The sequence below is a fragment of the Callorhinchus milii genome, unplaced genomic scaffold (assembly GCF_018977255.1).
Source record: "Callorhinchus milii isolate IMCB2004 unplaced genomic scaffold, IMCB_Cmil_1.0 Scaffold21, whole genome shotgun sequence".
Lineage (NCBI taxonomy): Eukaryota > Metazoa > Chordata > Chondrichthyes > Chimaeriformes > Callorhinchidae > Callorhinchus > Callorhinchus milii.
The window spans coordinates 9806135-9833615 of NW_024704762.1; the positions used below are offsets into that span (position 1 = coordinate 9806135).

The window sequence follows — 27481 nt, forward strand, 5'->3', positions numbered from 1 at the left end:
AAAATAATGCAAACAAGTATTCCTTCAGTGTTGTATGTTTTCACTGTAAAATAATGTTGTATAGACATACGTCTTCCCAAAGCCTTTTGATTTCTGCACCTTCACACAACAGAGAAGGGAACAGAGGGAGCGCTGGGCTGTGAACTCGTGTGAAATATCAGTATGTGGAGTCCTGTAGCTCAGTGGTTCGAGCACTCAACTCGCGAGCGAGAGGACTCGGGTTTGATTCCCGGTCGGGGCGAAACCTGAGGCAAGTTTCCTTACTCCCCACACACGCCTCTGTTCGCCTCGCAGTAAGCAGGAACCCGGTTGTTGGCAGATTGCTCTTCAAAATAAAATAATAAAAATAAATAATAATAATAATTTGGTCACTCAATCCACGACTGTTTGTGGGACGCTGCTGGGCGCAATTGCCTGCCGTGTTTCGCCCGCAAAACACACAGTCACTGCAGTTTACAGTGTATCCTGTGAAGCGCTTTCAGACGTCTCGAAGACCTGATAAGGCGCCGTATCAAATGCAAATATTATTATTGGTGACTGAGCTAAATTACCTAATTATTAATGTAACCACATGTACTAGTTATTGTGTTCAGCCTCTCCTGTAACATCGATTAGGAATTCAAGGTCACAGTCTCTGCTCCTGACCCAGCAGGCACGATTAATACTCTTAATACTCCAAGTATTTGGTGCAGATTGGCAAGAACCAAGGTTTGGGGAAGTCCAGAATATACGTTGGGGGTAACTGCTGGTGTCTAAGCAGTTAAAACCGCTTGCCATTGAGAGCGCTGTCTGGGAAGCTTTCCCAGCGCTTGTCCAGCTTGGACCACCCTATCCTGAAGATAACGAGGAGGATGAGGACTATATTCATCGGGAAGGAGCATGAGGATAACAGGGAAGCTTCTGGTAACAGATCTCAGAACAACACAGCCACCAGGCAGTTGATGATTCATCTCAATGCTTCACACACATTAAGTTGACACTGGAGATTGTGCTGTTAATGGGCAGAATTCTCTCTCTCTCTCTCAGGGCCCAGGTTTCCCAGTGCGTTAAAATCAACACAGAGGGTGGATTGTTGGCCAGGACACCGGGGGAAATTTACTTCTGTTTTCCAACAATATCTTTAAAGTCCGCTTGACAGGGCGGACAGGGACATCCCAGACAAATTGACTGCCTCATTTGCCCCCAAATTATAGTCACTACACTTTCACAGCGAGTCCCGCGAAGGCCCTTTGAAACATCCTCATGCCATGAAGGGCATCAAAGGCAAGGATTATTATTCATTCGATTACACAAGGAATGCAATCAAACTTGCTCCCTTACAAAATAGCTTTATTTAAAAAAAACACACGTCTACCACTCAGACACATACATGCTCTCTCGTCTCGTACCACACACTGACACACGCGCGCACTCTCACACACACTCACACTCACACACACAGAACTAAAAACCCGAGAGGCTTACTGGATTAGAGAGAAAGAAAGAAAAAAATATTTATTTTGGAACCGCTGACTCCGCAATACTCTCTCTTTCTCTCTCTCTCAGAAAATGGTTGACGTGGATGAGGTGATGAGGTTATCAAGTCCTTTCTGTCCCTCGGGCTAATGCTGTTTTATCCAAGTCTCTGTCAGCAAGAAAATAACAGCTGTAAAAACACACGCATGTCGAAAAAATATCTGCGAGGCTGGATTCCCTCCTCCTGGCATTTACCCCCCGGAGTTGTGCAAAATTTAAGTGCCGATCTTTTAACTTTTCTTCTTTTTTTTTTACAAAAAAAATTCCTCCAGGCTGTCTCCGGGCCCCGGCATCGATCGATCACGGCGTCGGTCGCGGATGGGAGCTTCGAGGCTCCGAATTCTGGCGGATCACTTTGCGAAACGTGACGCGAGCTGCGAACGTTTCCACTTGATTGAAACACAGCGGCGGTTGGCACTGCACTGACGGCCGGTGATCAGTCGCGCCTCGGTGGAGATTCCAGGCGGCACCTAAAACCCCGAAGCAGGCCCTGGCTTAGCAGCTCGGTTGGTGCTGGGCTGGGAGACGCATCTCCAGTCTCTTCTCTGACGTGCTGCGCGCTCTCTCTCTCCCTTGCTGTCGCAAAGCCTTTTAAGTGGCGGCGGATTCGCGACGCGCGATGGGCGTGTTTTCGATCCCGTGCTTTCCGGCCATCGATCCTCTCAAACAGAACAGCTCTACTCAGCTGAAAAAATAGGTGGATTCCTTCACCTCCTGTAAATCAAACTCTCCTGAAAGAGAAAAGAACAAAACTCTCATGGTGCGCTGGAGAAATAATGATAGTGATAATAATAATAATTATAATAAAATCTTAGATGTGTGTCGGAGTGCCCCGGGACATCCTCCCAACGTGAACGAGCGATGTGTAACTGTAATGTGGGGTTTTGCTGTCCGTACCTGTCTCTGGGACTTCAGCGAGCAGCTCAAGCATTCTCTTGTACTCTTGGAACCTTTTGTTCTTCTGGTCTTGGCTGCAAACACACACAAGAACAACCCACACATGACGCGTCTCCTTTTCGCTCTCAGACCAAAAGAATATAGACAGCGGAGCAGAGAGCTCGTGGGCAGGGGGGGGTGGGGGACAAACACTGGCACGGACCAGTGGGGGCTGAATGGCCCGTTTCCGCGCTGTTAACGCTGTGTGTTACTCAATGTAAAGGGACCAAGACTGATTGGAATTCTGGCCGGATTCAGCACTAATCCCAATTGAAGCGCTCCGGGACCCTATCCCCCCGTCCCCCCCCCTCCACTTCCGTGAAGGGCGCTATATAAATGCAAGTCGTTGTCATTGTTACTCACGGAATGTAAGGAAGGTACTTGTTCACCAGGAACCTGGAGAGATCCTTCAGGATGGGCTGGCTGTGCAAGGCCACAAACTGCTCGCGGCAAATCTGAAGGAGAGAGAGAGAGGAAAACAAAACGTGAGAAAAAGCTTCTATTTATTCACATTTAAGGTGCGGTCACTGAGTGTCCGTGTGGTTCCCGTACGGTCAAGAGCAGAGAAGCAGCGAGGGAACAATTACCTTGTTCATGACGTCGACTGTGATGGCGTGCGTCCAGAAACAGTCGTGGACAGAGACAAACGTGAGCCCCGCCCTGAAAGACAATAAACACGACGACTGCTTTTTAAATAAAGATTTCTTAAATTATTCTTCCTAAAACAAATTAAACTCCACCCCCCACTCAACACACGTCAGGAGTGTCAGGAGCCGGACATTCTGCCTTCACATTTTTATCTGAAACCCTAGCTTTATTTTCCAAATAACAATAAAATAACAACCAAATTATTTTTGTCCCCCCCACCCCCCGTTTGTAACGTGGTCTATTTTTGCGGGACTACCGTGGGGGTCTGAGGCTTCTCACCTGTAACAGTACAGCGCTGTCAGCATCATGTGAGTTGAATCGAGGGAGTGGATGAAATTCGGTGCAAAAGCGTTCTTCTGTTTGACTGTGTCGGGCCGTCTACATGAGGATGGGGGAGACACAAGGTCAACTCTCTCTCTCTTCTCACTGCCCGACCACCTGACTAAAGTCACGTGCGGGTGAAATCAATAATAATAATTACAATCCCTACATTTGTTACAGCGCCTGATCACGTCGTCGAGACGTCTCAAATCGCTTCACAGATTCCACTGTAAAGTGGAGCGACTGTGTGTTTTGTGGGGGAATCACGGCAGCCAATTGCACACGGCAGTTTCCCACAAACAGTGGTGGATTGAGTGACCAAGTTATTATTATTATTATTATTATTATGATTGGTTTTTTTTTGGAGGGATTATTACCCCCTGGAAAGCAATCCGCCAATCGACTACTGATTGCTATCAAGTCTGGCGGCAGTTTCAGGTTGCACACTGTAACCAGAAGCAGGTTATGTTAGATTCGCTCTTCCCAGACGTAAGGAAGATGTATTTTACTGGAAGGGCTTCCCAGACATCTCCCCCCCTCCCCCCACCCACCACAGTCGCCACGATATCTCTGTGACACAAGCCAGTGAGCACCTGGCCATCTGACCTGGTTATTCTGAGTACAGACAAGAGGAGAGGGAGAGCAGCTTTGCTTTGCGAGTCGGTGTTCACTAGGGACCAGTCTGAGACCCACAGTGTTTCACAGAATATACTGTAAAGCGAATTGACTGTATTTTGTGGGCGAAACTGAGCCGAGCCGATTATTCCAGGGTCATTTGTCAGCAAAAAAAAACAAACTCGATTCAAATCCATTCCAGATAACAATATTAGTCTGGTGTTTGCTGCAGCACTTATCACAATAGTAAATGCAAGTCGTTACTATATTGGATATTACTTACTGAGCTACGTCGTGACTTATTTGCAGGTTCAAGTACTGCATGTTGCTCCTGAGCTGTAAGAAAAAGGAAGATGGTTTTAGACGTGGGATTGAAATAAATGCCTAATATTGATCGATTGTGTGAAAACTGTGTGATGCAAAACCAAAAGCCCCGTTTATCAAACACTGCCAACTGCGGATTACAGCAAAACCTGATAGATTGCAACGTTAGGGTCTTTTTTTTTAAAAAAAAGGCTTTGAATGCAATTCCTAGGACTGGTTAAATATTCCTTTTGCATCCACATAATAGTCACGTTGGTCACCCAATCCACGACTGTTTGTGGGACACTGCTGTGGGTGATGCCCATAAAATAATGCAGTTACAACACTTTACAGCAGATCCTGTGAAGCGCTTTGAGACGTTTTGAAGACGTGATAAGGCGCTGTATCAAATGCAAGGATTATTATTAAAATGTTTCCAAAGAAAGATTCATCCCCCATGAAACAGGACAATTAATTGCTGGGATTGTTAATGCCTCAGGGATCAATAGCGAGCAATACATTAGGTTCTGAGCACAGCAGCACAAACACTGCTTGCGAACAGATGGGTATTTGCTCATCAAACCAACATCAGTCACAATAATAGTGAAGGACCCATATGTGGTTTTGAGGCACTAACACGACCCAAGGAGACAGAGGCAGATTGTGTCGGCAAATGCAAGAGGGACTTTAGCAAACTCTTTTGCTCACAAAATCAACCGAAGGGTACGAGAGATGGAGCACTGCTATTTGTTAATGTATACATATATATTTATATCTAAATGGTTGCTTTGGGACCAGCTAAAAGACTGCAAATTGTCTTTTCTCACGTCACTGTCCGCGAATTAGCTGCCACGTTTCGCCCACGAAATACAGCATTTACAATCACTCCACTTTACTTCTTTTTCTTCCCTCCTTCTCAAGGCATGTCTCAAGACCTCTCCTCTTCAACTGCGCCTTCAGTCACCCTCCTACCCCCTCCTGATGCCAACCCCCAGCTCGGGTCCAAATCCCTGACTGTCCAGCGCCTTGTGATGTGCTCCCGACGTGAAAAGCGCTGTGTGATTGTAATGTGCTGTTAATGTGGTTTACAGCATATCCTGTGAAGCGCTTTGAGACGCCTCGATAAGGCTCTACAGCAAACGCAAGGATTATTATAATAATAATTATAGTTCACACACGGACATCGAATAGACTGGGAGAAGCTGGACAGTTGACTGCTTTCCCCATCTAATCATTCTCAGTATTTGCTCTCGTCGACCCCCCTCCCTCTACCAACCCCCACCCCCCAACCCCGCAGCCTTTAGGTTTTTTTTAACCTTTCCACCGACGTGTCCTTGAAATCTAGCCAGCGTTCACTAAGCCGTCTGGAAAGCAGGCTGCGGATTGCAGAGGAGCAAACTGCTCGAATCCCCAGAGACATTTCAGGGGCAATTTACGCATAACTTACAAAAGGTTAAGGGCAAGCTGAGTTAATCACGCGCAGCTCCTGTTAACTCTTAATGAATGTTACCCACACACACACACACACGCAAGTACGCGCACACAGCTAAATAGACTGCTTGTGAGCGAGGAAGGAAAGCCGCTCTCAGTAATTCTAATTAAGCTGAAGAACGAACGAACGTCCTAATTTGTGCAGCAATCAGATATGTCACAACTCATCGAATGATGAGTTTACGGACTCACTCACTCGCTCACTCACAGGGGACGTTGCTGAGCTAACAAACAAATTACGGTTGAACTTAAATATTTTTTCCAAAATTACCGCCTCCTCACCTCAGTTTCAAGGTTTTCAAATTAAACACTTCGGATCTAAATCCATCGCTCTCTCTCTCTCTCTTTTTAATATTAAAAATTATGCATTAAATATTCAAAAATTGCATTGGGATACAAGGGGAGATCTGATGTTAAGGGGAATCTTAATAATAATAATCCCTGCATTCGATACAACCCCTTAGCACATCTTTGAGATGCCTCAAAGCGTACATTGTAAAGTGAATTGACTGTATATTTTGTGGGCGAAACGCGGCAGCCAATTGCGCACAGCGACGTCCCACAAATAGTCGTGGATTGATTGACCAAATCGTTATTATAATTTTCTTTTGTGAAGGGATTATTACCCCCCGGAAAAGCGATCCACCAATCGATCGACTAACCACCGGGTTCCTACTTACTGCTGGGTAAACAGAGGCGTGCGCGGAGAGTAAGGAAACTTGCCCAACGTCTCGACCTGACCTGCCCGGGAATCCCACCCGGGTCCTCTCGCTTGTGAGGCGAGTGCTCTAACCACTGAGCTACAGGACTCCTGTACTTACTAACATGGTCTTGGTCCTGTGGTAAGGCTGAACAATCGACAATCCCAACGGTGTCACCCACTCCACTGAATGCCCTGATTTTGCGATCTGCCGGGCGCTTTCTGTCAGCCAGTCCTGGAGATAAAAGATTATTTATTTTTTGGCCGGGGGAAGTGATTAGAAAAAGCTGACAGTACCGCCCAGCACAGGCATGACGGGCTGAATGGCCTCCCTCTGTGCTGTAAATTTCTACCGTTCGATGGTTCACGTTCAAAGCCCACCTGCCCACCACAATGGAGGGGGCTAATTGTAGTTAGTGACCCGGCAGCTTGCTCTGGATGAAATCAAAACCAATCCCAAACACAAAATGGTGCAGTAACCTCAGCCTTTTTGATCAGTGCTGGGTGGGTGCATTGGAGAGACCAGGCAGAGGAAGGAATGAAAGAGTAAGACTTTAAAAATACAGAATATTATATATATTTGTGTGTATATACTTTAGATGGATACGCAGAAAACTAGAAGCTGTTCTAAAGTATCAGCCGATATGAGTATTCAAGACAGATTTTGTATGTTGTTGCTCACAACTTGGTCTCCCCCAAAAGGCTGTGGATTATGGTGGGATCAATTGTAATTTTGAATACTGGGGTGGATAGATTTCTGTTAGGTCAGAGCATCATGAGATATGGGGCGAGAGCGGCTAATTGGAGTTGAGGTACAAATCAGCCATGATTAATGGATTGGCGGCACAGAATCAAGGGGCTGAATGGCTTCCTCCTGTTCCTATGTTCCTATAACTTCCCCATGCGATAGCTGAACCACGCTGGACGAGCCAGGATAATGGTAAACAACAACAACAACTTGGATTTATATGGCGCTGTCCTCTCTCGAATTGTGACAATGATGAGGCAGGATTTAGCCTGCGTCGCTCCCTATCGTGAGCTTACCTGGATCTCCCTGGTGAGGGTGAACATCTCTTTCAGGCTGCTGAACACCTGCTTCACCAGGAAATGCGAGGCTTCCCACACGTGCTCCTGAAAGCAAAGCGGAAGGTCAACCTTTCACGTTCCGAACCTTTGCTGTGAATGTCGCTGTGGAAACACTACTCCAGCGGGCGGGTAGTAAACGTGTGGAACAGGCCTCCCGAGGGAGACAGACGGTGGAAGCAGAAAGTGCTATTTGTTTCAAGAACAAATGAGATAGATTTCTGCTGGAAAATAATATCTCGGGGATGTAGTGCACAGGCTGGGCTGGGACACGGCATGTCAGGCACCTGCCCAGGACGGTGGGAGGCAAACTTAGGTGGACCTTGGTCCTCTTTCGCCAGCAAATTCTTATGTCCTTACATTGCCACTTATAACCCAGAAAGCATCGGATTTGAGGCACAGTTGAGTTTCCGTCACCACATCCCAAAAATCCGCAACCAAACTGTGGGATTGAACAGGAAAAGCCCTGGAAAGGCATCAGCAATAAACGTTGCACACAACACAAAAAACCTTCCCCCCCACCCACCACCCCCTCCCAAAACAACACAGTCAATCCCCCTCTGGCACCTTGGGGAAATTTTCCATTTCCTTCAATCGCTTCTCGATCTGCAGACGGCCTCCGAACCGTGTGACGCCATACACCACCGTCATCACCGTCTGCTTGACCACTTTACGGTTGATGAAACCCTCCAAGATCTGGGCGATTCTATCCCCCTTCGCTGCATCCCGCTTCCTAAACTCTTCAACCTGAGAAGCCAAGACAATAACAAAGTCAGTCGGTCAGTCAGGCAACCCAGGTAACAGCTCAACCAAGCGCCGGCTCAGACAAGCTCAGTTCAGCAACATGTTCGGGGTTGGTTTTATTAATAAGCAAAACAACCACTTGACACCTTGACACCGCTGTGCGAAGCTCTGGGACGCTATCCTGCCTGAGGAGGGCTTTATAATCGGTTGTCGTCGTTGCCCTTCACGCCAGGTGAATGACACGCTGGTCACCCAGCACCGCACACTCTCAATCAATCTTACCTGGGGATAGATGGAGGGAGGGAAAGAGGGTCTGAGGGAGCGAAAGAGGGAAGGAGGAGAGGGAGGGAGGTTCAGAGACACTCACCTGTTGAGCCACCCCACTATAAACATCCTGTGGCACCTCACAGGGCACAAGGTTGACTGAGGTTGCACCGATTACATCTCGTCCCAGGGCAGCGTAATGCTGTAACCCATTGCACGATCCATCCTGTGACAACAGACGGGAGTGAATTACTTACTGAGCAGCGATTGCAATTGCCATCAGAGTGGTCCTAATTGACTGCCTTTTTTTTTTCCCCTTTAAAAATAAAAAAAAACTAATATTTTCCGCCACCTAGCGAGGATGTCATTTATCAAAGGACGGAACCAAATGCTTTTGTTACTATTCCGGCCTCCCCCCAAAATAGCTGCATGTTATCCCTTCATTACATTTGGGTTAAATTGCTAAGCAAAGTAAGCGGCAGCAGAATAAAAGCCTTCTCATCGATACTAACACAGTCAACCTCGATTGGTTTAGCTCCTGAAGGCTTGCAGGTCACTTTTCAAAGAGGGGGAAGAGAAAAAAAAAAAGAGAGCTGAGAAGAGAGAGGGGGAGAGAGAGAGAGAGAGAGAGAGAGTGTTGCATTGATTTACTCTCAAGTAAATATGCAACAGCAAGCAAAACACGCAGGCAGTGCAATGCGCCACAGGACAGCAATATCCTTTGTGAAAAACCTGTACAAAGGTGATGTGGGTCTCAGACCGGGACCTTAAGGGATTGAGTCCATCTTAATTAATGGCTCCATTCAGATTGCTGGATTGCTGTTGGCATTCTGTGATCAGATCTTTCCCCAGGACAACAATTTGACATTGATGGTATTCGGCCTTCACGGAGGGGAAGTGTCTTGGAATGTGGAACAATAATGATAATAATAATAATAAGCCTTGCATTCGATACAGCGCCTTATCACGTCGTCGAGGTGTCTCAAAGCGCTTCGCAGGCCTGACGCTGAGATGCGACACATAGGATCTTGCAGCACAGAAGGAGGCCATTCGGCCCGTCGTGGCTGTTCCAGCTCTTTGAAAGCTACCAGCTAGTCCAGATCCCCCCCACCCCTCTCTCACCCCCAAAGCCCTGCACATTTTTCCTTTTCAAGTAGCTATCCAATTCCTTCTTGAAAGCTACTATCGAATCTGCTTACACTCTGTACTGTTTTATCAAGCAGAGCAGTGTCTGATTTATTTACAGACACTTGCTGGCTGGAGTATACTGTGGGCGAGGATGATATGCCAGAGATCTCATTCATCCAAGATGCAAAGCAAGTCAAAGGAGCACCTTCTGGCAATCAGCCTACTGTAGTATTAAACTTCACTTCATCTGCTTTTAATTAATCTCTTTGTTTGCCGTTGCTCTCTGCAGTAGAAACCGGGGATAACGGCAGTTTGTTGTCGGGTTGGAAACAACCAACTTCCGGGTCATCGGGACACCGCTGACGTCACTTCCCTGGCGCTGTGCGGGTGCAGGAAGTAAGGACTAACGATCTAACCCACTCGTGCCAATAAGATGTGTACAGCGAGGCCAGTGGCTTTCTGAGCACGTGTGAAACAGGCAAGATGTGACCTCGGACAGGACCATCAAATGCAATGCACACTCTGGGCTCCCCCCAAAGCCATGGCTCTCGCCAACCGGTGCCTAATACTTTCCGGAATTGGATAAGCAGGATGCAACTCTGCAGGGAGTGCGAGGGAGGGAGAGGGAGAGTGAGAGAGAAAGGGAGCGCATTCCATTCCAATAGTCGGTCTCTGGGTTTTCCATGTGTAGTTGGGATGCATGGAATTCTCAGTTGGGTTTGGAAATTCTTAAGCAACGGTGATGGGTTTCCGCGTGTGTCAAGACACCCAAAAAATGCAATGCATTATCCAAGGCAGGGGCAGGAGGGGTGGGGGTGGGGGGAGAGAGAACCCCAGGAAAACTCTTAAAAGCAATTTGTCAGACTTGGCCCCCACCCCACCCACCTTGGAAGACATGCAACTATTTTTTTTGGGGGTATTTGTCATTGTGTCACAGCTCCTGATCCTGGGTCAGAGCACGAGATGGGTTTCAAGTCTAAACTGCAAACGGTCCAATAGTTTTCTCCCCTCGCCGCCAGGGCAGCCTGAACAGCCTTGTAAAACCCAACTTTATATATCATATCTAATATAAAAATGGGAAGCCTAGCAATGGTTCCAAGACAAGACAACGCTCGCAACTTCAAGATTCAGGTGACCTTGACTCTCGCCGCTAGAGACGTGACCTGAAACGCTTTGATTCGACGGCTCTCCGCTTTTATATTATTCTCTCTGCAGAACCCGACGTCATTTTTTTTTCTTTAGTGATTCGGTGTAATGAACAGGAAGCCCGGCATCACTAATGCAGAAACGTCTCGACTACCCCTCCGGGCTACACAGGCAGGTTCTTACAGGGATTTCAGATTGCCGCACAGCAATGGTTTTCAAGCCATCACCTTCACCTCGCGCTAGAGCAAAGCTTTACATGCGATACTGGCACGTAGGTTGAAATTAGAGTAGAATATCTCAAGCTGAATAAAGATCAAACAGCGAGGAGGTTTGATTTTATATATATATATATATAATCCTTGCATTTGATACAGCGCCTTATCATGTCTTCGAGATGTCTCAAAGCGTTTCACACAATATACTATAAAGTGAATTGACTATATATTTTGTGGGTAAAATATATATATTTTTATATTAAAAAAACACAATAAGCTTCAATGAAATGTACCCGTACAGCAATGGCACCTGAAGTCCAAATATGGCAAAGCACTTCCTTTCACCATTATATTAATTTCTAATTATGAATCTAATATTTTTATTAATTATTATTATTGTAGGAGAACTGAGCACTTCTCTCTCAGTCTCTGCTGGATGTAGTTGTACGTAAATAAATGATTAAAACAATTGTATGACATTCTATATCCAAACCGGCAGTTGCTCGGGACTCGATATCAATGTTAAGAGGAATACACTTAGAATTATGAAACTCAATGACCTTGCTTTACTGTGGGGGGGGTGGGGGGGAAGGGTTTCAATCTAATGAATCGATTCCACACTGATCCAATTTGAACGCAAATCATTTTTTTTGTGACTGAATAAATAGCCAACAAAAGAGACGCCAGATTTATTATTATTGTTGTGGTTTGCGGAGCGGTATAAAGACATTCAGCGGAGACTGAGAGAAGCCCTCAGTTCTCTCGTAGTGATAACAATAATCATAATAATAATCGTAATTATAAACCGGGATGGCGAAAGAAAAGCGCTTTGCATATATTTTGATTTCAGGTGACTTTGCTGTACGGGTATGAGGGAGGCAAGGTTAGAATTTGCTCGTTTTCAAGCAGAAGATTGCTGCTGCCTTGATGTCCTCTACATTTGGACAGCGGTTGTGTTTTTGCCAAGGTTGCACATTAAGTTCTCTCGTTTTACAAAGAGATGAGACAGCGGAGGGACTCAAAACACCTCCTGTCCATTACCACCCCCCTCCTCTCCCCCTTCCCCACAGATTAGTAGTATGCACAACTCGTGCAGCTTATTGTAATCAGTGGAGCATCGCTGTGTGTTGCTCAAGGTCATTAGGATGCTTTGGTTTATGTGACATGCATAATTAATGACATATAGCGTCTTTCACACTGTGAGCGAGTAAAGGCTGCGTGTGGCTTCTGCTATCGTTCATCTGCAGACGTTTCCTGGATTTAAAGCAGCTACAATTGCAAACGGCGCCGTTGGATCGGTTTAGAAAGGGTTTTGACCACAGAAGGAAATAAAAGGGACCATTTCAGCTCAGTGCCGGCCTTCGGGTGAGACGTTAAACCCCGTCTGCATCTTCAGGTGGACCCGTTAAAAAGCTACTTGTTTACAACAACAACTTGCATTTAGATAGCGCCCGGGGGCGGGGGCGGAGGTGACCGTAGGCACGGTCGAAGAGGAAGGTTTTGAGGCGCGGTCTGAAGATGGGGAAGAAGGGAAGGGGCAAGGCGGAGAGATAAATTAATACATTTATAATAATAAATAATAATAAATAAATAGGATTATTATTAGTATATAAAGGGAGAATGTTCCAGAGTTTTGGTTTGTTACAAATTAATGCTGCGACAGATTACTAACGGCACAAAAAAGATGATTTTTTTTCAGACGTTCAGAACCGAAAAAAAAACACAAGGCATTTTGTAATGACATTTCAAGCCGTGTTATGCTTTGCCCTAAGGGTTTGAGGCGACACAAATTTCATACAAAGCTTTGCGAGTATGCGGTTGTAATCTCTTGGGAGCGGCTCGCTTAGCTTGTTCCAGCGGTACATAAGCTTAGCTTGAGAATGATAAATCGAACCTATTGCATACGCATAAGGCAACAAGCAGCCTCAGCAATCTCCCAGGAAATTTTGAAAGAAAACGATCGACTGGTCAACCTTCTATTTTCGTCTCCCGTTAACCAAGCTCACCTCTCCTCAACAAGAGGGTGGGACACTACCCATGAAAAACACACAGCGTGTTACTCTTAGCGTATTGGTTAGAGCTCTCGCCTCCAAGCGAAAGGACCTGAGGTCAATTCCTGGCCAGGGCCAAAAATGTTGGGCAAGATTCCTTACTCCACACACACACACATCTCTGTTCACCTAACAGTAAGTAGCAACCCGCTTGTTCGTCGATTGCTGTCTCCCTTTTCTGGGGGTAATAATCCCTTCAAAGAACATAAATCAACAAATAAATTCACTTTACAGTATATTCCATGAAGCGCTTTGAGACATCTCGAAAGTGTGATAAAGCGCTGTATCATAATGCAAGGATTATTATTATTATTATCGTGCTTTATCTTTAGCTCCACACTGAAATGAGTCAGAATTAGTAACCTACCTGATGGACTGGGAAATGAGAGATGTATTGGGTCGGGTCAGGAGATCTCACTGCACTTGCTATCTCCATACAGCAGCCCAAAGCCTGCCAAGGCTCATCCGCATTCATCCACCACTTCCGCCCCTGAGAAAACAACAACACGGGATATTTACACAGCGCCTTTCAGGTCGGGAGGACGTCCCAAGCCGCTGGACAGTCAGGGAGGTGGGTGTGTGGGGGGGGTGGAAGGCAGGGAGGGTGGGGGTAAGAGGGTGACCGATGGCGCAGTGGAGGAGGAGTGTCTTGAGACAGGGTTGAAGGAGGTAAGGGACAAAAAAAAGAGAACAGGGTCTTAGGTGAGAAATGCACCAAGCGCTATTAATTGAGAGCAAATGATCTGCGTCCACTGTCCATCCTAGTTGGCTTCATTTGTGGATAAACAAAGCTCCCACCCGAACTTTAGCGAGAGTTGTATCGCAATAAACCTGAGCCCAAGCAGCCGTTCTCTTCTAACCAGTGTGCGAGCTGACGCGCATAAAGACATGCGCACAGAGCCACGCACCTTTTGACTCCAGGTTCAAATCAAAAGCGGAGGAAAACAGAACCGTAACAGCAAAGCAACTCGACGCTGAATGATTGACTATGCGGTTCTGTAAACGGCCCGAGTCCAGTGCCGATTCTGCTTTAACCACCACTTACCGTGAGAGGGTTATCCGCCGAGTCCAAGATCTCGTCCATCATCTTGTTGGCGTAGGCCAGCCTGGCTTTCAGCGAGCTCTTTTTCTTCAGGCCGGTCAGGTTGACCAGGTGGATCTTCAGCCAGGTCAACCCACCTTCCCCCAGAGGCTTCCCATCAGCGAACAGCAGGAGCGCCCGGGTGACGTCACTGCCCAGGTGGTTGAAGTAGGGCGGGCAGGGGTAGGTCCTCCCTCTGAAGTCCATGTTGTGCGGGAACCAGAACACCTCGTCCCGCATGTGGTTGGCGATGGAGAGCTTGTAGAGGGCGTCCATCCGGAGGCTGTGCATCTCGGCCAGCTTCTTCCTGACCCCGGCCACCTCCCGCTTGAAGGCCGTCTTCTGTCCTGCACTCAGCTCGCGACTGGGGTTGCACTGGGGCTTGGCGGGAGCCTCCGAGAGGGGGCGGGGGATCTCCAGCTCCTCGCTCCCCTTGTGGTTGAAGATGGAGACGATCAGGTCCAGGACGGGCTGGTTGATCTTCCAGGCGCAGCTGCCGAGCTGGTTGAGGGAATCGAGGACGGCGTGCAAATCGCTGCTCTGGGACTTCTCCAGCAGTAGCTGGTGCTGCACGGCACCGTCCAAGCAGCGCATGAGCTTCGTGGGGGTCAGGGTGTAAGCCCCGAAACTGGGGGATATCCAGGGGATGGGGGGACACACCATCGGCATGACATACGAGTCAAAGCTCAGGGTGGTCTCTGCGGCTTCGGCAAGGATCTGGGTGAGAATGGGATGAGGCTTGATGAAACCGATCTGGCAAAGGAAAAGGATCGTCAGTCAGGGTTTGAGGAGGTTTTACACGTCGAGATGGAAATATACTGGACACAACAACAATAATAATCCTTTTGGCACCGCGCCTTATCACTTCGTCGAGAGGTCTCAAAGCGCTTCACAGGACATACTGTGATGCAAATTGACCTGCGTGTTTTGTGAGCGAAACGGGTCAGCCAATTGCGCACAGCAGCGTCCCACAAACAGCCGTGGGTTGAGTGACTAAATTATTACTACTTTTTTTTAAGGGGTTAGTACCGCCAGGAATGCGATCCGCCAATCGACTAACAACCGGGTTCATACTCACTGCTGGTAAACAGGAGGCGTGTGCGTGCGGAGTAAGGAAACTTGCCCAATGTTTCGTCCTGCCTGACCTTGCCCAATCGAAGCCGGGTTCTCTCGCTAGCGAGGCGAGCGCGCTAACCACTCAGCTACAGGTGCGTCAGTCGGGTAACCAAGCCAGGACGCCCTCACCTGTTTGTTACTGCGGAAGGTGTACATGTGGTACAGCACGGGGATGTATCTATTCTCCCCGCTCGAGCTGTTGATGGGGATCTTTATGTCGCGGACCATGAGATCCACCAGGTGAGACCCTAGCTGTATGATCAGGGTGTGCGGCCAGAGAGTGTCCCCACTTCTTAGTGATGGCCCCGAGTTCATTTCAGCTTCAATTTTCGCCCAGTATTCCCGGGGCAGGTAATCATTCACCTCGGATTGAAACAGGGAGGGGGGGGGGGAAAAAACACACACATAGGAACATAAGAACATTAGGAGGCCATTCAGCCCCTCGAGCCTCGCTCAGCCATTCTATAAGATCCTGGCTGATTTGTACCTCAACTCCAATTGTACCTGACCTTGCCTCATATCCCTTGATACCCTGACCTAACGAACATCTGCCCATTTCAGGCTTGAAAATTTGAATGGATCCCACCCATAATCCACAGCCTTTTGGGGCAGGGAGAGAGAGGGGTGGGGGGGAGAGAGAGAGAGAGAGAGTTTCAGATTTCCGCTCCCCCTTTTGTAATTATATTCTAGTTGTATTTTAACGGTCACTTACACAGACGAACAGACTGGAGGTTTGTAGTGTAAATGCCCAACTCATGAATTTATAAAACTGGTCAATGCTTGGGAGAAAAGGTCCAAACAAAAGGCAGATGAAATCAGAAGAGCACAGCAGGACACAGTGACAGAACTAAGGACATAATGCACAATATTACACTGTTTGACATTAAACCATACAGCAGGTTCCACAATTGCTGTAATCCAACTGACAGATAAGGTCACCCCAAAGCTCATTCCATACAGAGTTTCCAGGTGACTGTTTTACATACAAATCACTTCACGTTATACCAAACGACACTTAGGCAGGACTTCAAATTACTGATTGAGTTAGAGGGACTCGATGTAACAGGGAAAATAACTCATTTTCTTTTAAGTGCCTTCTGTCATCTCCCGAATAATAAATAAGTCTTCAATCCAATATTACCAGTTTTTTGTTCAGTTTGAAATAAAAAAGCAAGGATTATTAAACCGCAGCCCGTTTCCGAACTGCCTGGGTTACAATTCAACATCCACTCTGTTGTAGACTGATCCACAAAGAATTAATTGCTATCAAGACCGCCATTATTGTAGCACGCGACTAGGTTTAGCTGGAATAGACTCCAGCAGTTACCCCCAACACACACTCTGAGCTCCCCCTCGCCAAGCCTTGGGCTCTTGCCAACCTGCGCCTAATACTCTGCGGAATTGGGCAAGCAGGATACGAGAGAGAGAGAGAGAGAGAGAGCATTCAGTTCCAACAATCTAACTCTAGGATTTCCATGTGTAGGAGTTTGCAGTTTGGTTTGGAGACTCTTAAGCAACAATGATGGGTTTCTGCATGTGTCAAGACACCCTGCTGACGAATGAAGGCGAACTGAAAGGACCTTGGTCTTTTTTTCGTCTAGTGTTTCCTATGTTCCTATGGAGACAGTTACCTCTGTATCCTTTGCCAGCAGCTCAACGTAAGCTCCATAAACGTCCTTCATCTTAGCCACCATCTCATTCTTTATCTTCTTCCGTACGGAGTATTTGTTGTAGACTCGGTTGCCCAGATCCTTCGACATAATCAGCAACGCTTCGCCGTTTGGGGGGAGATTTGTGATGCTCTGAAAGATGGGGGGGGGGGTCGGGGGAATTGCGGTGGGGGGGGGGGGGGGAGGGGGGGAAGGCACATTTCATTACCATTGGCTGCCATGTTTCGCTCACAAAATATGCAATCGATTCACTTTACAGTGTAACCTGTGAAGCGCTTTGAGACGTCTCGAAGACGTGATAAGACGCTGTATCGAATGCGAGGATTATTATTATTGTTCTTATTATTATTATCATGCTCCTACCTCTGCCCTCCCTGCCCTACTCTCCCCCCACCTCCCGATCCCAACCCCCAGTTCGGCTGTCCAGCGCCTTTGGGAAGTCCTCCCCAACGTGAAAGGTGCTGCGTAAATGTAATGTGTCGTCGTTACTGCCACAAACCCCCACCCCCCCCCCACCCCCAACCATCTCATACCTGCAACATAATGTCCACGTACTCCTTGTCGTCCAGCAGACAGAGGTACGGGTAGATGTTCATTTTCCAGGACTGGCGAGGGTCACCGGCCAAGAGGAGCTTGCAGTCGCGAAATGCCTGCAGCAGAGATTTCCGCCATTTCGAGCGTAAATCTGCCAGGCGTCTCCTCTGGAGTCCGATGAAAGAGGACGGTATTTCCCGTTAGTGCCGATCAGTCTCGGTGATGAACCGCTCGCTCTATACTGCTTTACACTGCTTCTTTTTTTAATTTGTATTAAATTTGTAATAAATTACCCAGCTCTTAAACTGAGGGTGTGTAGGTGTGGGGAGAAATTAGCTGGTTTTGGAAACTGACCCGTGTCTAAAACCGCCCCCCACCCCCACCGCGGCTCCCGGCTCCGACCACCCCCCACCCCCAGCTCGAGTGCCTGGCCATTACTGTTAAGCAGTTTATGACGTCCTCTCGACCTGGGTTGTAAATTTCGATGCAATTCAATGAAATGCTGCTCCCTGAAGCCAGGACGAAGGCTGACGTACGAGAACAAAGCAAACTGAGCGATTCACACACGGGAACCATCACGGAAGCATCTGACAGCAGAAGGTAAACACAGGTCAGGAACATCTATAAATAGGGATTGAAGGCGGAGAGGAGGAGGGGAGGGGAATTATCTGCCACAGTGACATGTTGTGACTGGTTTTGAAGGGAAGATTATGAACTCAAAAACTCAAAACATTTCTTTTGAAAAGGGTATTTAAAAGGGATTCTTTGGCACTGAACAGGAAGCTAATGCCCGGCTGAGGGAATCTTCCCCCTCAGCTCCCGTTAACCCTGCAAGCCAAAGCCCTAATGGGCGGGGTGGTCCTAGCTGGACAAGCAGCGGGAAAGCTGGCCAGACAGCAATATCAACGGCAAGCTGTATGGTTTTAGCCGGTTAGACTCCAGCAGTTACCCCAACGCACACTCCGGGATTTCCATGTGTGGGTGGGATGCATGGAAGCACCTTGGCCTGGAGACTCTTGGGTTTCCCCGTGTCTCAAGACACCCGGCTGACCCTCCACCCAAAAAATGTAGCTACCGATCTTTTCATCTTCTCCGTGACCGGCTTTGCTGCCTCGATGGAGTTGATGGTGACGGTGTCGGCTTGTTCCAGGCTCAGCTGCCGGCTGAACCTCTGTCTCAGCTCCTCCACACGCAGGTCCAGTTTGGGGTAAGCGATGGGCTCTTCCTGAAACAAAAACCGAGCGGGTTAGTGAGCGTGACTTCTCCTCGACACACCTGACAGTAACAGCGACCTTGGCGTTTGATCCCGTAATGTCCCAAAGAGCTCCAAGGCAAATGGCTGTCAAGTGTAGCGACTGTGTATTTGTGTGCAAGGCAAACCCTGGCAGCCAATTTGCACACTGCAATGTCCCACACGTACCATTGAATCAATGTATCTGGGGTATTTTGTTTGTAAACGAAATCCAGATGTGCTAACCCATTGAAATGGGCTTTAGTTTTCTTTTCACCTTAAGTTATTGGTCGTTCATTCAACTGCACGAGTAACTGAAACTCCGACACTCTTAGCCTAGGTGGGGAAACACAAGCTAAACACAAAGCAGCACCGAGTCTGTGTGCTTATGTCAATGCATTTGATAGAGCAACTCATCACGTCTTCGACATGTCTCAAAGCGCTTCACAGAATATAAAGCGAATTGACTGTATATTTTGCGGGTGAAATGAGTCATCCAATGTGTGCACAGCAGCGTCCCACAAACAGTCGTGGATTGAGTAACCAAATTTTCATTATTATATATTTTTAATTACTTGTTTTATAACCCACTCTATATCACGGTTGCTGACGTGTTGATGGGCGAGGAAAGTAGTGGTTAAAAATGTGAAACTTTTATTGTTCCTACAAAGTGCTTTTGGCAAGTCTTGCGCTGGGGACTAAAAATACCGGTCTTTTCTCAACGGCGATGCCGTTGGCAAACTCCAGAATTCTCAATTCCGCCTGGATTCCTGTGTCAGACTAACAGCTAAAAAGCTGGGCAGTCACACTATTCCCAGAGGCTGCTAGGAGCTGCCTCAGAAGTTACTGCAGGTTTTCAGAACGTGTACAACGTACGGTTAGTAGATTCTACACCCATCCCTGGTTATGGAAAAAGAAAAATTTGTGTGAAAGGAAATTAGCGAGAGATCACAGGATTTACAAGGGTTTATTTCGACTCTGTGAAAAGACAAGACAGCATGAGCCTTGGGTTCATCTGGCACTGCTTTAACTTGTGAAGTTCAATGCAGTAATAATGAATGCTTACCCAGCTGTCACATACTTGTTACCTTAGGTTAGAACATAACTGGGCCCCCACCCTTCAAAAAAACCAAAAAATTAATAACAGTAATAATATTAGTCACTCAATCCCATGGCTGTTTGTGGGTCACTGCGCAATTGGCTGCCGCGTTTCACCCACAAAACATACAGTCAATTCACGTGATAGTGTACACTGTAAAGTGCTTTGAGACTTCTCGAAGACGTGATCACAGGATCAAAAAAATTTATTATTATTATTGTTATTATCATCACTAAGAGAGCCAGGCAGGTCCTAGAGGCAAATGCACAGCAGAGTAACTCACAGCCTGGAGTCTGAAGGCACTCCTGGGTTGATTTTACACAATCCATCACTACCTGACATTCATCCTCTGCACCAGTCAGCGGGAACCTAATTTGGACTTTCAAGCGAGGACGGCTATTTGTTCTGTATGTTAATGCTGAAACTGCGTAAACTGCACTGAAATCACACAGGCGAATGTTATGCAAGTTTCCTTACGCCACACACACACACCTCTGTTTACGTAGCAGTAAGTAGGAGCCCGGTTGTTGGTCGATTGGCGGACCGCTTTTCCGGGATTTTTAATCCTTTCAAAATGAATATATGAATAATAAAAGTAATAATGTGGTCACTGAATCCACGGCTGTTTGTGGGGACACTGCTGTGCGCAATTGGCTGCCGTGTTTCGCCCACAAAATACACAGTCAATTCACTTTACAGCGTATCCCGTGAAGCGCTTTGAGACGTCTCGATGACGTGATGAGGCGCCGGATCAAATACAAAGTTTATTACTATTATTACCTTCTGCAAGACTAGCAATCGTCATGTGTATAAATTGTCAGATGTAGAAATATCAGCTCCTCTGGCAGCCAATAATGTACACTCCGCGACAGATCATTGTCTCGGTTTACACAAAGCACAGCCGCTCCGTGTAGAACAACAGCCCAGATAACAAATGCCAGCAATGTCCTGTCATGGTTATGCAGTCACCTCTGATCTCACAGAGCAGACGCCTCTTCTGCTTCTCTCCCGCTCTCTCTCTCTCTCGAGGTAAAACCCTGTTGAATAGTGTCTGCTTCCCGTTAAATCAGACGAGTGTTTGTCAGGAGGGATTAGGAACGGTGTGAAAAGCAGAGCTACTAAATTAGACACAAAGGAGCTCAGCTATAAGCACCTCACAGGGCCTTAAGCCTCTCTTCCTTGCCCACACACCCCAACCCACAAAAAAGCTTTGAGTTTTTTTTAAAAAGGCTTATCCATCAATACCGTAAGCACGTTAGTATTTTAGAGCATCATGTCATCATAGAGACTGAATGGTTGAAAGCAGCAAAGAGAATTTGTTCCCAATAGTCTGTGTAATAATAGATTAATCCTGGCATTTGATACAGAGCCTTATCACGTGTTCGGGACGTCTCAAAGCGCTTCACAGGATCCATCATAAAGCGAATTGACTGTATATTTTGTGGGCGAAACCCGGCAGCCAATTGCGCACAGCAGCGTCTCACAAACAATCGGAGATTGAGTGATCAAATTAGATGTTATTACTGTTCATTTTTTTTATTTTGAAGGGATTATTACCCCCTGAAAAGCGATCCGCCAATCGACTAACAACCGGGTTCCTACTTACTGCTGAGTAAACAGAGGGCGTGTGGAGTAAGGAAACTTGGCTAACGTTTCTCCCAGCTGGGAATCAAACCCAGGTTGTCTCGCTCGCGAGGCGAGTGCTCTGTGTACCGACCTTCCCCAGTCACATGTCCCAGAGGAATTTTAAACAAAGTGAATCATTGCAAAAAATCCACTTTAAACCACGATTTTTGCACAGTCATTTTCGCGTCCACTCGCACCAGAAGCACTTGACAACGAAAATGAGTAATGGTTTCAACACAGCAGAGGAGCTAGGAGACAGTACGGGAGAAACACTTCATGAAGTGGTCTCGGATATAAATAGAAAGGGGGATGGTTGGGGGGCGGGGATCCGGGGGAGGGGGTCAGGCATGATAATGTCAACCTTTTCTTTCACTGCATCCGTTAATTAAGTCACCCAAAGTAGCCAGTCGTCAAACAACGAGACGTTTAAGATCCAAGACTGTTTGTGTGGGGACGCTGCGGTGCACAATTGGCTGCCGCGTTTCGCCCATAAAATATACAGTCACTGCACGAGACGTCTCGAAGACGTAATAAGGCGCTGTGGGAAACGCAAGGATTATTATTAACAGAAAAAGGAAAGCGATTGCAAGTGAAGATCCCGACAGTATATGTCACCACCACCGCTCGCTCCTCTCTGTACCTTGGAGTACAACTGCATCACCAGCGGTGACCGGCAGACCTCGGCTGCTGGCTCGATCGGGAGCTGGAAGTCCGGCTCCACCACGCGGATGGCCTTCATCACCATTTCCCGTTCATCCTTGTGGAAGAGGCAGCCCTTGAGCAGCTCCTGCAGCGTGAAGCCATCTTCCTCCAGTTGATGAAGACACCTGGGAACACAGTGCCGTTCACATCACAAATACACACACACAGTTTTAATTCCTTAGCCATTTTTGGGGGGGAAGGGGAGGGGAATTGCTTCACGACCGTTTAACAACGTGATAAGGTGCTAAATCAAATGCAAGGATTATTATTATTATTATTATTTAAAGCTCAGAAACCCTCCCCAACTGTTAAAGAGTCCATTGCCTTATTGACTGCCTCCCTCTCCCACCCACACACACACACACGCGCACGCGCGGGGCTCAACTCAACTCTCCGCCTTAATGAACCGTGAAACCAGCAGTGTTATTAAGATGAATTTAGTAGCTAAGATGAATTTCATCTAATGAGCAGTTACATATTCATAAACACCATCTCCAGAAATACTGTGACTATGATTGTAAATAGCCATTGAAGTTATTTTGGACCCTCTGACAAGTACCAAGTACCAGGTAACAGAACATGGTATAATTCAGGATCGACGACTTACACCTCAGCACCAATATAACTGAGATCTGCTAGTTACTCACTGCCGTGCGGAGGAAGGGAGGGGGGAGGGGAGGGAGAGAAAGGACAAGTGCAGTAATTTTTTTTGTGTGAGCATCTTTTGTCCCTTTCATGTCGGGAGCCCACCTCGAAGGATTGATTGCAAAGTGTAGTGACTGTGTTTTGCGGGTGCACTTGAACTGGCATGAAAGGTCATCGTGTCGGGCAACCGTGACATTTTCCCACCACAAACAATCCAGCCTCCCCTCACCTCAACAACAACAGCTTGCATTTACACAACAGCCCCTCACGCAGGGCAGTGTCCCGGTGGGGGGAGGGGGAAGTGACCATTGGCACAGTCGAATAGGAATGTCTGAAGATGGGAAAGTCATGATACACTCCACAATGTTTATATAAAATAACTCCCAAAATAATCCTCGCTGCCTGTAAATGTTTAATGAGTCTGTTGAGTTGCTAAATGCGTCCGCAACCAATAGCGCAGGGTGCCTGCAGCCCGACCTTGCTCTGCACATTATAAAAGGGAACGCCATCAAGCTTTGAGCTATTTCACTGAGAAATGAAAGGGTTTCTCCTCAAAGGCTCCTCCGCAGCTCATTTCCCCCGCAATCCCTCCCGTCACGTTAGCCTAGGGGAAAAATGCTAATGTTTCAGCTAGAACTGGCGACTCCCAGTCTGCGCTAAACATCACCTTCTCAAAATCTATCATGAAAATCAATACACGGCGAAGGGAGGCCAGCGTGGGGGTGGTGGGGGAAGCTGCTGTAAGAACAGTAGCATCAATTCCTTTTCTAAGGTGAATTGTGCGAAGGAGAGAGAGTGAGAGAGAGAGAGAGAGAGAGAGAGAGGAGATAAAAAAAATCCGAATAGTTCCGCATCAATGCCATTTTGTCAGAGCATGAAGTTCTGCTGCTGCTGAAACGCAGATGGTTCCCAGTCTCCAATCCCAGAGGAAAACCTATCAGAGAAATCCACCTGCCACCACGGAATCACAGTCAGTCTCTCTCACCCCCTCCGCCACCCCCCTGCCGGTTGTCAAGCAAGCTGGTCGCCACTGGGACTGCTGAGTGGAAACGGCTGGGACGTGTTGCTCTATTAATATCGCCTATTGTGCCTGCCAACTAACCGCCAGTTGTGGGAGGGAAAGAGCTTATTCCGGGTACACAAACACAAACAAGTCCCTGTTTTACAACAACCACCACCACTTTACCCAGTACCCCTCACACAGAGTAGCGTCCCAGAGCACTTCCTTACAACGACAGCGGGTTTAAATCAGCCTGTGTGTTTGATCAGCCCGCTGGCAGTGGCATTGGCGGGAGAGCCTTCAGCCACTCTGCCCCCAACCTCTGGAATTCCACTCCCCAATCACTCCGCCTCGCCCCCTCTTTAGCCTCCTTCAAGTCCTGCCTCAAACCCCTCCTCTTCGACCACGCCATAAATTGGCTGCTCCATCCAGCCACACATACATACACACAGTAACTTAACAGCGACGTGAAGCGACTTGAGAGGTCTCGGCAATGTGATAAGGCGCTGTATCAAACGCAAATATTATTGCTGATCTAGTGGCCAGGGCGCTGAGGGAAAATCCCTTCTCTGTCTCGGAGAGTCGTGGGACATGTTCAAATCTCTGCATTAACCATTAGATTTAAAAAAATCAGTCACAAGTATGAATGTTTGGGCTCAACCCCCCCCCCCCCATAAACCCCGGTTACATTTTTAATTGGTCTTTCGACTGACTGCGAGGACTCGTGTGAGACAGCAGAACGGGACACCCGGGGAGAGGACCAGGCTGGTGGCGGTCACTCAAACGCCCAGATGGAAAGGCTCCGATCAGGAGCCCTCATCATCGATGTTTCGCAAGCGAAGACCGAACCACACCCCCCCCCACCACTCCCCCTCCCTTCACTCATCTGACAGCTGAGGCTCCCTGTGGGGGAAGATGGCAACCGCGCCCCCTAGTGGCCAAACCGATTGAACCCTCGGTCAACGCATTCCAGAGCATTTGCTCACCTCATCGACAACAACAACAACAACAACAAATTGCATTTAAGTGCTTCCCCTGCTCACGTCTCTGTAATGGGTTGGAGAGAGGGCGGGGGGTTGCGGGGAGAGATGAGAAGTGGGAGAAGGGATTCGATAGGGTAGAGATAAAGAAACGGTTTCCTCTGGTGGTGGTGGGGGGTGGGATTCCAGAACAAGGGGCCCTCGTTTTAAAATTAGAGCCAAGCCATTTAGGAGTGAAATTAGAGGCAATTTTTCACACAAAGGCGGGTTAGTGGGAATCTGCAGCTCCCTCCCTCCCCCAAAAGGCGGTGGATTATGGTCAAGAACGAGGAGTAAATGTTTGTGAGGTTGGTTTATCAAGGGATGGGGGGGGGGGGGGGAGCATCAGCACTTGCCTCCTTATCACGTGAAAGGCACAACTTTCCATGCGTCCCATACACTCCAACGCTGCTGCGTAACAGTCCAGCTTTGGTTTGAGTTCCGCTTCCTCCACCAGGCTGAAAAGCCGGCCGATCTGGTTCAGTGACACCTGCAAACAAAAAAGCAAACCATCGAAGCCGCCTTAACCCCTCGAGCCTCTGCCCTCGCTCCTCGGCTGCCCTTTGCCCCACACCCTTCCTCGTAGCCGAGCTGCCCCGAGAAGAGACAGCTCAGAAACGCAGGCGGGCGGGCGGACACGGGGAACACCGATGCTAACTGCGGCGCCTCAGGTCACCCGTAAAACCCACCCACCTTTTTGGCCCAAAGCCGCATTAAAACGCTGTAAATCTTGATGTTCAGGTGTTTGCGCCGGTTCAGGTGGCGATGGTGGAAGAGGACGCAATGGTGAGCCCGGTCCAGGTCACCGATGAAGCTGCAGGCCTCGACGTAGGCTAGAATGTTCCGCTGGGCGTCCCAGTGCTTGTTGCTTTCTCGATCCTCCAGCAGTTGAGCAGCAAAAGAAACCCAGTTATTAGTATCCAGGTTCAGCCTTTCCACCTCAGCGAGGGTGGACCCCTGAGGGTCTTCAGGCAAGGAGATAGACTCCGTCTCCGTGCTGGCTACCCCCTTCTTGCCTTTCACGGCGCTGAATGTGACTTTGGCGCCTGCGGATTTGCAGAGTGTTTTCGTGCCGGACTGGGGGGGAGCCTTCTTGATCTTTTTCGCTAAATTCTGCTGTTTCCTGACTTTGTTACGCTTTTCCTTCTTCAGTTTTTCCAGCCATTTACTCGGGACAGAGGTGGCTTTGGCGCTGACCTTCTCCGCCTCGCTCCCGTGTCGTTCAGGCAGCTTTCCCCTCTCGGGCGGGCAGGTAGGTTGTTTGAATGCTCTGGCCGGCGGAGAGGCCAGCGACTTCGAGCTGGTCAGGCTTTCCAGGCAGGTTACGTTCACGCTGTCGATGAATTGTACGTCGACGGTGTGTCTCACTTGAGTCGGGTTATCTGCCTGGAGCTGCTGTAATCGCGCTTCCAGCACTGGGGGCAAAGAGAAGCGACAAAATGAGAGGCACTTTTCATAAATAAACACGGCGACAGTCAGGGAACAGAACAGCTTAAAGATGATGCATAACAGCAGCCATACATCCAAACAACACAACGAGTTTCACTGCGTATGACATTCCAAATGGCTGCCTCCAATCCACTGGCAGATCTCCCACGGAAAACACACCACGCTTGAAGGAAACGAGAGCCAGTTGGTGGGGGGGGGGGGGGGAGATTTGAAGGTAAAGGTGAAGCACTTACCCTCCAGGAGATGAAAGTTTTGCTTCTTCCAGTCATCCTCCCGCAGGAGACTTGACGAGTAATTTCTTCTAAAGACAATCCAAGGTCTTCCTGAAAGATCATCAACTTTGTGACAGTGATTTTCTTTTCGCCACGAGGTGCGTAAAGGTAAGGCGAGAGGGTGTGGGGGAGGGGGGGAGTGTGTGTGGGGGGGAGAGGGAGTGTGTGTGGGGGGAGGGGTGTGTGGGGAGGGGGTGAGTGTGTGGGGGAGGGGGTGAGTGTGTGGGGGAGAGAATGGGGAGTGGGGGGGAGTGTGTGAATGTGTGGAGAAGGCGTGTGGGTGAGTGTGTGTGTGGGGGTGAGTATGTGGGGGTGAGTGTGTGGAGGTGGGGGAGGGGGGGGGTGGGGGAGTGTGTGTGGGAGGGTGTGTGTGGGGGGGGATGGGGGGGGAGGAGGTGAGTGTGTGGGGGAGAGTGTGGGGGGGGGGGAGGGGGGAGTATGTGTGGGGGAGGGGGTGAGTGTGTGGGGGTGAGTGTGTGGGGGGTGTGGGGGAGGGGGTGAGTGTGTGGGGGTGAGTGTGTGTGGGGGAGAGTGTGGGGGAGGGGGAGGGGGGGAGTATGTGTGGGGGAGAGTGTGGGGGAGGGGGGGTGTATTTACCTGAGCTCCGGGCGGGGTGCAGGCCGGGGGGGTGCAGGCCGGGGGGGTGCAGGCCCCGCTGCCAGGCCGGGGGGGCGCGCGGGCGGCCGAGGGCGGTGATGGGGCCGCGGAGCCTCAGCAGCGACATGTCGCCCGCGTTAGGCCGCCATGTTGGTTGTTGGGGCCGGTCTGCGCCTGCGCCGCCGCGCGGCCCGCCGGGAAAGTGAGGCTGGGGAGAGACTACAAGTCCCGAGATGCCCCGCGCGCTCCCACCCCCACCCTCATCACGTGTCTGTGCCAA

The 27481-nt window shown here is 48.5% G+C and overlaps 1 protein-coding gene across 1 annotated transcript; it reads right to left on the minus strand.

Annotated features, from left to right (window-relative positions):
* Positions 1-1312: 1312 nt before the first annotated feature.
* polrmt (polymerase (RNA) mitochondrial (DNA directed)) lies at positions 1313-27328 on the minus strand. The gene is made up of 21 exons (XM_042342872.1): positions 27202-27328; positions 26566-26655; positions 25577-26298; positions 25240-25373; positions 22158-22344; positions 18637-18786; positions 17561-17728; positions 16989-17159; positions 15487-15720; positions 14206-14994; positions 13528-13650; positions 8724-8846; positions 8180-8359; positions 7574-7660; positions 6651-6764; positions 4319-4371; positions 3379-3477; positions 3039-3111; positions 2815-2906; positions 2413-2486; positions 1313-2246 (listed from the first exon to the last, which is right to left on the minus strand). The coding sequence occupies exons 1-21, from the start codon at positions 27326-27328 to the stop codon at positions 2197-2199; spliced, it is 3840 nt and encodes a 1279-aa protein (XP_042198806.1). The 3' UTR covers positions 1313-2196.
* Positions 27329-27481: the final 153 nt, after the last annotated feature.